The sequence below is a fragment of the Danio rerio genome, chromosome 23 (genome assembly GCF_049306965.1).
Source record: "Danio rerio strain Tuebingen ecotype United States chromosome 23, GRCz12tu, whole genome shotgun sequence".
NCBI classification, from domain to species: Eukaryota; Metazoa; Chordata; class Actinopteri; order Cypriniformes; family Danionidae; genus Danio; species Danio rerio.
Genome location: NC_133198.1, coordinates 46,270,001 through 46,280,000, shown reverse-complemented (window position 1 = coordinate 46,280,000; position 10,000 = coordinate 46,270,001). Strand labels below are relative to the sequence as shown.

The following is a 10,000-nucleotide window of genomic DNA, read 5'->3' as shown; positions in this document are numbered from 1 at the left end:
TAGTTTCACTAAATTCAAACATTTTACACCTCAGTCGCAGCAGCTCTGAACCAGAAAAAAAGTAATTATAAACTAATATAATGATTAAATGTTGGTATTTATTTTATATATATATATATATATATATATATATATATATATATATATATATATATATATATATATATATATATATATATATATATATATATTTTGTTCTTTATGGATTTATTTTATTTTATTTGATATATTTTTAATGAATGTTGTGTGCTTTTTGATGGTTAATATATATATATATATATATATATATATATATATATATATATATATATATATATATATATATATATATATATATACATATATATATATATATACATATATATATATATATAGATAGATAGATAGATAGATAGATAGATAGATAGATAGATAATAGTTTCATAGTTACTTAAATCACTGAATACATTACACGTTAATGTTTTACATATCAATTACAGCAGCTCTAAGTTAGGAAATGGAATTAAAAACTAATATAATGATTAATTATTAGTATTTATTTAATACAGTTTTTGTTCTGTATGATTTTTATTTAATTCTATAAATGAAAAAAATAATTATAATTTAATTTTATGATGGTATTTTAGTTTTTATACATTTTTAATGTGTTTTGGGGTATTTTTTTAGTTTTTTAGATGGTTGATTTCTTTTATTTATTTATTATTTTTTAAATATATTCTTTACACATTTTATTTTATAAATGCAGGTTATGCCTGTAATTTTATACAACTCTTATTTGTATTTGTATTTTTTTTTAAATTTAATATGACATTTTTAATTCATTATTAATTTAATATTTACTTTATTCATTAGTAAATAATATAATTAATTACACTACTCATATGTTTTACAAAAATGCATATTTTATTATTATTTTAAAATAATGTATTATTATTTAATGAAATAATAATTAAATAAACAATTTTAGTAATATTAATAGTATTTCTAATCTTTAAATATTTTAAACTTCATCATTATTACAACCAATTTATTGCATTTTAACATTTTACACATCAATCACAGTAGCTCTAAATCAGGAAAAAGTAATTATTTACTGATATAATCAAATAAATATTAGTATTTTATATATGTATATACACACATACACACACACACACACACACACACACACACACACACACACACGTTCTTTATGCATTTGGTTTTTGTTTTATTCTATAAATAAAAAAATGCATTTAATTTTATTGATGTTATTTATATTGATATTATTTATGTTTTGTGGTAATGCATTTTTTATGCATTTATTTTATAAATGCATTTAATTTAGTTATTTTAAATCATTTTATACAATAGCTATTTGTATTTATTTTTTATTTATTTAAATTATTTTACTTTAATGTATGGTGTGTGTTTGAATACTGAAAGCACTGATGTTTTATTTATTATTATTTTAATATTCTTATATATTATATATTATATATTTTTGATTTCATAGTTCATTAAATGTATTTTATAAATGTAAACATTTTATAATGTTTTGCATTTTTAACATGCATTATTAAATATACAAAATTATTTTACATTTGCTTGAATTACAAAAAAAGTTATAGAATTTTACACATTCGTATTTTACAGATTTCATTTAATTGTTGTTTTATACAAATTAATTGTTATTATTTTATTAACTTATTTAAAAAAAGAAAATTTTCAATAAAATTATGTTGATTTTATTTTATGCATGAATGTAATATTGGCTTTTAGTTTAATTATTTTATACAAATTAATTATGATTATTTATTGAATAAGTATTATTTTTTAACTATGGATATATATATATATATATATATATATATATATATATATATATATATATATATATACATATAATTTTTTTTGTCTTTTAATAATTAAAAATGTATCAGTTCATTACACCAAATTTTTCCCATTTACTTAAAAGTATTATACTATTATATTGATTTTGTGTTATACATATTTCTTAGAGACCAATTTGAATTGTTTGAATGATTGTCATCTTATCTTAGGAGGAGAAGAAGTCTGCTCCATCGCACACACCAAAGAAGACGGTGAAGGTGAAACCCAGCGGCGGGAAGGAAAAAAGCCTGGACTCTGTGGCTGACAAACAGCGTCAAGAAGCCAGAAAACGTCTGATGGCGGCGAAGCGAGCGGTTTCTGAACGGCAGAATTCCGCCACCGAGAGTGCCGAAAGCATCGAAATCTACGTTCCTGAGGCTCAGACGCGACTCTAATAAAAAAAAAAAACACAACATTAAAAACTCCAGGTCATGAAGAAACACTTAGAAACCGAGGTCGGATTGAAAGCTGAAAACTTAATTGCAAAATGAAAAATACGTCAAAATGCAAGCAAATCGATTTTGAACGCTCAAGCGCTGCCACAGAAGAACCTCCCGTTGACGTTCGTTTCTACGATTAACCTTGTTATAACTATAAATGTCCTAAAAAAGTGAATTATCTCATGGAATATATCAAGACTCTTGTCTGTAAATTGTGCTAATAATATCTTAATAAGAGAAGACGTTCTTGAGACCCTTTACACGCGTCACATGATCCGCTATTTTCACTCGTCACATGACCCGCGGACGGCCAACGTACAGCATGCACTCAGGATCCGCACGTGTGCACTTGTCTTTCATCGGCTCAGTCTTCCTGTTTTCTTCCTGCTTTTTGTTCTTCATCCAGAGCTCAAGAGCGCCCCCTGTGGCCATTTCTAGCGACGTTTTCGACGGAAAGCTCAAAATGTGAACGAATTACTATAGGAATTGGTAGAATAACACAGTTTTTTTATTATTATTAGCACTCCTCTAGTTTTGTTTGTTTCATGTCACTATTCATTCCAGTAAAATTGAACGCAATTTAACGCATTTCAGCTTGTTTTATTTTTCGCACCGGTTTCTTTAGTTAACAGGGATGAAATATGACCACTCGAACGTTGTTTTAAAATGACGAATGTTTAAGGAACGCGATGGCGATGTCCAGATTTTTACTTGGACCCCGACAGCCTGTTTGTTTTGTAATATTATTATTATTATTATTAATATTATGATTGTTTTATCTGTTGTTCATTCATTCATTCCATGTGTTTTCCAGCACACGCTTGTGTTCAGATCAAGCCATGAACGTACAGCCGTGTGTTTGTGTGACCAATTAGAGCCCTTCATTTGTGATCTGTTGTTTTTTTTTTTTATCGTTATTTTTCTTTGTCAGATATTAAAAACCTCCGTTACCCAGAACTTGATGATTTGTTGTGGAAATGTTTCAGATTTCAGCACATTGGGCACAGAAATGATGTTAAAGAGCAGGTCAAATGGCATTCAAAGTGTCCTAATATTTTGGGGAAATCTTCTACGATTGATTTAAAGGCGTCTAAGATCAGAAAACATTGTGATTTTCTCAGAATATGCTTTTCATATTAGGTTGATATGGTTAGTTTGAATCAATTCAAGGCTCAAAGGGAACCTATTAGGGGTTTAAACACAGTTGTGTGGCACCTGTGTGAATATAACCTGCCTCTTAGTCAGGGGTGTCCAAACTCGGTCCTGGAGGGCCGGTTTCCTGCAAAGTTTAGCTCCAACTTCCTTTAACAACCCTCCCTGCAAGTTTCTAGTATACCTAGAAAGAGCTTGATTAGCTGGTTCACGTGTGTTTAATTGGGGTTGGAACTAAAATATGCAGGACACCCGCCCTCCAGGACCGAGTTTAGACACCCCTGGTCTAAGTGTCTGCAGAATCACTTTGATTGGCATTCTCCCTTTGTATGTGTCATCAGAAGGGAAAAGCCCCGCCCACTAGTGATGATCTCTTCCTCATTAGCATAAACAGCCCTGAGTGGGAAGCAGCCATTTACCATTAGAGCTTTGAATCTGCCTCTATGCTGATATGCAGGCATTTGTAGCTCCGCCCATTTCCAGCCTGGTCTTAGCTGGTCAGGCTGGAAAGTGACCAGCTAAAACCATCTAAAACCAGCTTGACCATCCTGGTTTAAGCTGGACATAGCTGGTTTTGGCTGGGCTCCCAGCCTGGCTAGGCTGGTCAAGCTGGTAATTTCCCAGCCTGTCCAGCTAAAACCAGGCTGGAAATAGCTGGAAACCAGCCTGGAAGTGGCCAGAAACCCTCTAAAACCAGCCTGGTCGACCAGCTAAAACCAGTCAACCATCCTAGGCTGGTTTAAGCTGGATTTTTCAGCAGGGATAAAACACGTGAAGGAAAACCACTTTGCATTTTATTGAATAGTCTGAATTAAAATTATCTTCTAGCCACAGCTGTATTCCTTCTAGTACCTTGTTTACTTTTGGTTGCTAGGTTACCAATACTAAAGTCAGCCACTCTAAAAACGTGAAGGAAAACCACTTCACATTTTAGTGTGTAGTATAATTCACATTTAAATTCTGGCCACAGCTGCATCTCTTCTAGCACCTTGTTTACTGTTGGTTGCTAGGTTACCAATACTAAAGTCAGCCACTCTAACAGATTGATGGAAACCCACCTTGCGTTTTAGTATGTAGTATGATTCACATTTAACATCTGGCTGCCGCTGGATCCCTTCCCTGCTTAAAAATCCAGCTTATACCAGCCTAGGCTGGTTGGCTGGTTTTAGCTGGTCGACCGGGCTGGTTTTAGAGGGGTTTTGGCCACTTCCAGGCTGGTTTCCAGCCATTTCCAGCCTGGTCTTAGCTGGTCAGGCTGGAAAATGACCAGCTAAAACCAGCTTGACCAGCCTGGTTTAAGCTGGATATAGCTGGTTTTGGCTGGACTCCCAGCTTGGCTAGGCTGGTTAAGCTTGTTTTAGCTGGTCATCTCCCAGCCTGACCAGCTAAGACCAGGCTGGAAATGGCTGGAAACCAGCCTGGAAGTGGCCAAAACCCCTCTAAAACCAGCCTGGTCGACAAGCTAAAACCAGCCAACCAGCTTAGGCTGGTTTAAGCTGGATTTTTCAGCAGTGTTCTAGTTCATTGTTTACTATTGGTTGCTAGGCTACCAATACTACGATCAGCCTCTCTAAAATTTTGATGGAAACCCATGTGACCTGCTCTTTGACCAACAAATGGTTTTGATTAGTCGCAGATGATTCAAACACGCTTCATCAGCTTGATTTGTTCATGCGCCACATATATTGGAGTTGTAGGATTTAGACAGATCCTCCATGATAATATGGTATTTGTTGTGTTTGTGTGGGAGCGGACATTATGTACTTTGCAAAAAAACAAACAAAAACATCTTGAAAGTCTACAATAGAGTGAGTGTGTGATGACTTCTGTTTTAATGCAGTTAGAGCGAGCCTTTAATTCAAGATATGAAAGCAAAAAATATCCCTGTGTGGGTTTGTTTTTTATGAAACACGATCTAGTTCAGTAGTATTACAAGAGAAACTGGATATTTTCACGAGTGGTTTTACAGCAATTAAACAAACAGGAAGTTGATATTGAGCGAGTACATTTCAGACGCAATATTGTTTTCTTTTCTCTGTCACCAATGAAAACATTTCAAATCAAGCCAGAGCTGAATATTTTGGTCTCAGAGCGACACTACGAAGTATTCTGAATGAATCTTTTTTTTAAAGAATCAAGTGAGTCACCCTTCCATACATAGAGAATCACATGCTTGGGTTTCTAAATGAATCAGCTGTTTTGAATGAATCGTTTAAATGATCCAGACAGGGAGTTGGCGCCACCTACTGGTGGATTTAATGTCATATTAATACATTACAGATTTAGACCAGCAGACAAATATTTAATTATTTATTGAATGTGACAGGAGCTTGATTTGTGTGGTGTTTTGAGCTCAGACTTGCTTTATTTTGGATCCAACATTTAGATGAATGTGATTCATGTCGATTAACTCTTCTGTTTGCTTCTGTACATTTACATTTACATTTAGTCATTTAGCAGACGCTTTTATCCAAAGCGACTTACAAATGAGATGTAATGATGTAATAATGGAGTGAATTCAGTTATTCATCCTTAATGACTCCTGAACACAGATGATTCAGTTATTCATCCTTAATGACTCCTGAACACAGATGATTCAGTTATTCATCCTGAATGTCTCCTGAACACAGATGATGCATTTATTCATCCTGAATAAGTCCCGAACACAGATGATTCAGTTATTCATCTTGAATAACTCATGAACACAGATGAATTAGGTATTCGTTCTGGATGACTTCTGAACAGAGATGATTCAGTTGTTCATCTGGATGACTCCTGAACACAGATGATTCAGTTATTCATCCTGGATGACTCCTGAACACAGATGATTCAGTTAATCATCCTGGATGACTCCTGAGGACAGATGAATCAGTTAATTATCCTGAATAAGTCCCGAATACAGATGATTCAGTTATTCATCTTTAATGAGTCCTAAACATGAATGATTCAGTTGTTTATTCTGTAAAAGTCCGAAGCACGGATGATTCAGTTATTCTTTCATAATGACTCTTGAGCACATATGATTCAGTTATTCTTCCTGAACACAGATGATTCTGTTACTCATCCTGGATGACTCCTGAACACAGATGATTCAGTTATTCATTATGGATGACTCCTGAACACAGATGATTCAGTTATTCATCCTGAATGACTCCTGAACGCAGATGATCCAGTTGTTCATCCAGGATGACTCCTGAACACAAATGATTCAGTTATTCGTTATGATGACTCCTGAACACAGAGTATTCAGTTGTTCATTATGATGAATTCTGAACACAGATGATTCAGTTATTCATCCAGGATGACTCCTAAACACAAATGATTCAGTTATTCGTTATGAATGACTCCTGAACACAGATGATTCAGTTATTCATTATGATGACTCCTGAACACAGATGATTCAGTTATTCATTATGATGACTCCTGAACACAGAGGATTCAGTTATTCATTATGATGACTCCTTAGCACAGATGATTCAGTTATTCATTATGAATGACTCCTGAACACAGATGATTCAGTTATTCATTATGATGACTCCTGAACACAGAGGATTCAGTTATTCATTATGAATGACTTCTGAACACAGTTAATTCAGTTCAGGGAGTCGATTTTAAGAGAATCTGTTCTGAGGTGTTCATTGACTTCGTAGTGGATTGAAACACTTTGGTTTGAGAGTAGTAGTACTTTATTTAAATAGTGTTTTTCTTTCTGAAATGTACTCTAATTATATTCATTTGCAACTTCAAAAAATACGAATCAATATATAAACAAATTATGTTTGTGTGCGAATGATTGGACGAATTTCTGGACCAATCACAGCTCGGCTTGTTTTTACCATGATTGACTTGAGCAATAAAGTAGCATCGTCTTGTTTCAGTTGGTTAACGTTTGCTTCCCATCTTCACCCTCATCATTGAATGTTGTTTGTCCAGATGATTCAGTTATTAATCATGGATGACTCCTGAACACAAATGATTCAGTTGTTTGTCCTGGATGACTCATGAGCATAGATGATTCAGTTATTTATCCTGAATGTCTCCTGAACTCCTGAACACAGATAATTCAGTTATTCATCCTGAATGACTCCTGAATGCAGATGATTCAGTTGTTTGTCCTGGATGACTCATGAGCATAGATGATTCAGTTATTTATCCTGAATGTCTCCTGAACTCCTGAACACAGATCATTCAGTTATTCATCCTGAATGACTCCTGAATGCAGATGATTCAGTTATCCATCCAGGATGACACCTAAACACAAATGATTCAGTTATTCATTATGATGACTCTTGAACACAGATGATTCAGTTATTCATTATGATGAATTCTGAACACAGATGATTCAGTTATTCATCCTGAATGACTCCTGAACACAGATGATTCAGTTATTCATCCTGGATGACTCCTGAACACAGATGATTCAGTTATTCATCCTGAATGACTCCTGAACACAGATGATTCAGTTATTCATCCAGGATGACACCTAAACACAAATGATTCAGTTATTCACTATGATGACTCTTGAACACAGATGATTCAGTTATTCATTATGATGAATTCTGAACACAGATGATTCAGTTATTCATCCTGGATGACTCCTGAACACAGATGATTCAGTTATTCATCCTAAATGACTCCTGAACACAGATGATTCAGTTATTCATCCAGGATGACTCCTAAACACAAATGATTCAGTTATTCACTATGATGACTCTTGAACACAGATGATTCAGTTATTCATTATGATGACTCCTGAACACAGATGATTCAGTTATTCATCCTGAATGACTCCTGAACACAGATGATTCAGTTATTCATCCAGGATGACTCCTAAACACAAATGATTCAGTTATTCATTATGATGACTCCTGAACACAGAGGATTCAGTTATTCATTATGAATGACTCCTGAACACAGATGATTCAGCTCTTCATCTTGAATGTGTCCTAAACACGGATGATTCAGTTGTTTATCATAAATGACTCCTAAGCACGGATGATTCAGTTATTCTTCCATAATGACTCTTGAGCACATATGATTCAATTATTCTTCCTGAACACAGATGATTCAGTTATTTGTCCTGAATGACTCCTGAACACAGATGATTTAGTTATTCATTATGAATAACTCCTGAACACAGACGATTCAGCTCTTCATCTTGAATGTGTCCTAAACACGGATGATTCAGTTGTTTATCATAAATGACTCCTTAACACAACTGATTCAGTTATTCGTCCTGAACACAGATGATTCAGTTATTCATTATGGATGACTCCTGAACACAGAGGATTTAGTTATTCATTATGAATGACTCCTAAACACAGATGATCCAGTTATTCATTATGATGAATTCTGAACACAGATGAATCAGTTACTCATCCTGAATGACTCCTGATTGCAGATGATTCTGTTATTCATCCAGGATGACTCCTAAACACAAATGATTTAGTTATTCATTATGAATGACTTTGAACACAGATGATTCTGTTGAGGGAGTCGATTTAAAAATAATCTGTTCATTGACTTCGTAGTGGATTGAAACATTTTGCTTTGAAAGTAGTAGTATTTTATTTAAGTGATGTTTTTCTTTCTGAAATGTACTCTAATTATATTCATTTGCAACTTCAAAAAGTACTAATCAATCTATAAACAAATTATGTGTGTGTGCGAATGATTGGACGAATTTCTGGACCAATCACAGCTCGGCTTGTTTTTACCATGATTGACTTGAGCAATAAAGTAGCATCGTCTTGTTTCAGTTGGTTAACGTTTGCTTTCCATCTTTGGTTTGTTTATCTTCACCCTCATCATTGAATGTTGTTTGTCCAGATGATTCAGTTATTAATCATGGATGACTCCTGAACACAAATGATTCAGTTGTTTGTCCTGGATGACTCATGAGCATAGATGATTCAGTTATTTATCCTGAATGTCCCCTGAACTCCTGAACACAGATCATTCAGTTATTCATCCTAAATGACTCCTGAATGCAGATGATTCAGTTATCCATCCAGGGTGACACCTAAACACAAATGATTCAGTTATTCACTATGATGACTCTTGAACACAGATGATTCAGTTATTCATTATGATGAATTCTGAACACAGATGATTCAGTTATTCATCCTGAATGACTCCTGAACACAGATGATTCAGTTATTCATCCTGAATGACTCCTGAACACAGATGATTCAGTTATTCATCCAGGATGACTCCTAAACACAAATGATTCAGTTATTCATTATGATGACTCCTGAACACAGAGGATTCAGTTATTCATTATGAATGACTTCTGAACACGGATGATTCAGTTCAGGGAGTCGATTTAAAAAGAATCTGTTCTGAGGCGTTCATTGACTTCGTAGTGGATTGAAACACTTTGGTTTGAAAGTAGTAGTACTTTATTTAAATAGTGTTTTTCTTTCTGAAATGTACTCTATAATCATTTGCAACTTCAAAAAGTACTAATCAATCTATAAACAAATTATGTGTGTGTGCGAATGATTGGACGAATTTCTGGACCAATCACAGCTCGG

The 10,000-nt window shown here is 33.9% G+C and overlaps 1 protein-coding gene across 7 annotated transcripts in view; it reads left to right on the top strand.

Moving 5' to 3' along the window:
• dlgap4a (discs, large (Drosophila) homolog-associated protein 4a) overlaps positions 1–3,269 on the top strand; it is a 309,291-nt gene extending 306,022 nt beyond the window's left edge. For all 7 annotated transcript variants that reach the window (XR_012398800.1, XR_012398801.1, XM_073939424.1 and 4 more), the window contains one exon: positions 2,043–3,269. Coding sequence is in view for 5 of the 7 variants with exons in the window: in XM_073939424.1 (XP_073795525.1) it covers positions 2,043–2,267 (225 nt within the window). In the remaining 2 variants the exon portion in view is untranslated. The remainder of the gene's footprint in view (positions 1–2,042) is intronic.
• Positions 3,270–10,000: the final 6,731 nt, after the last annotated feature.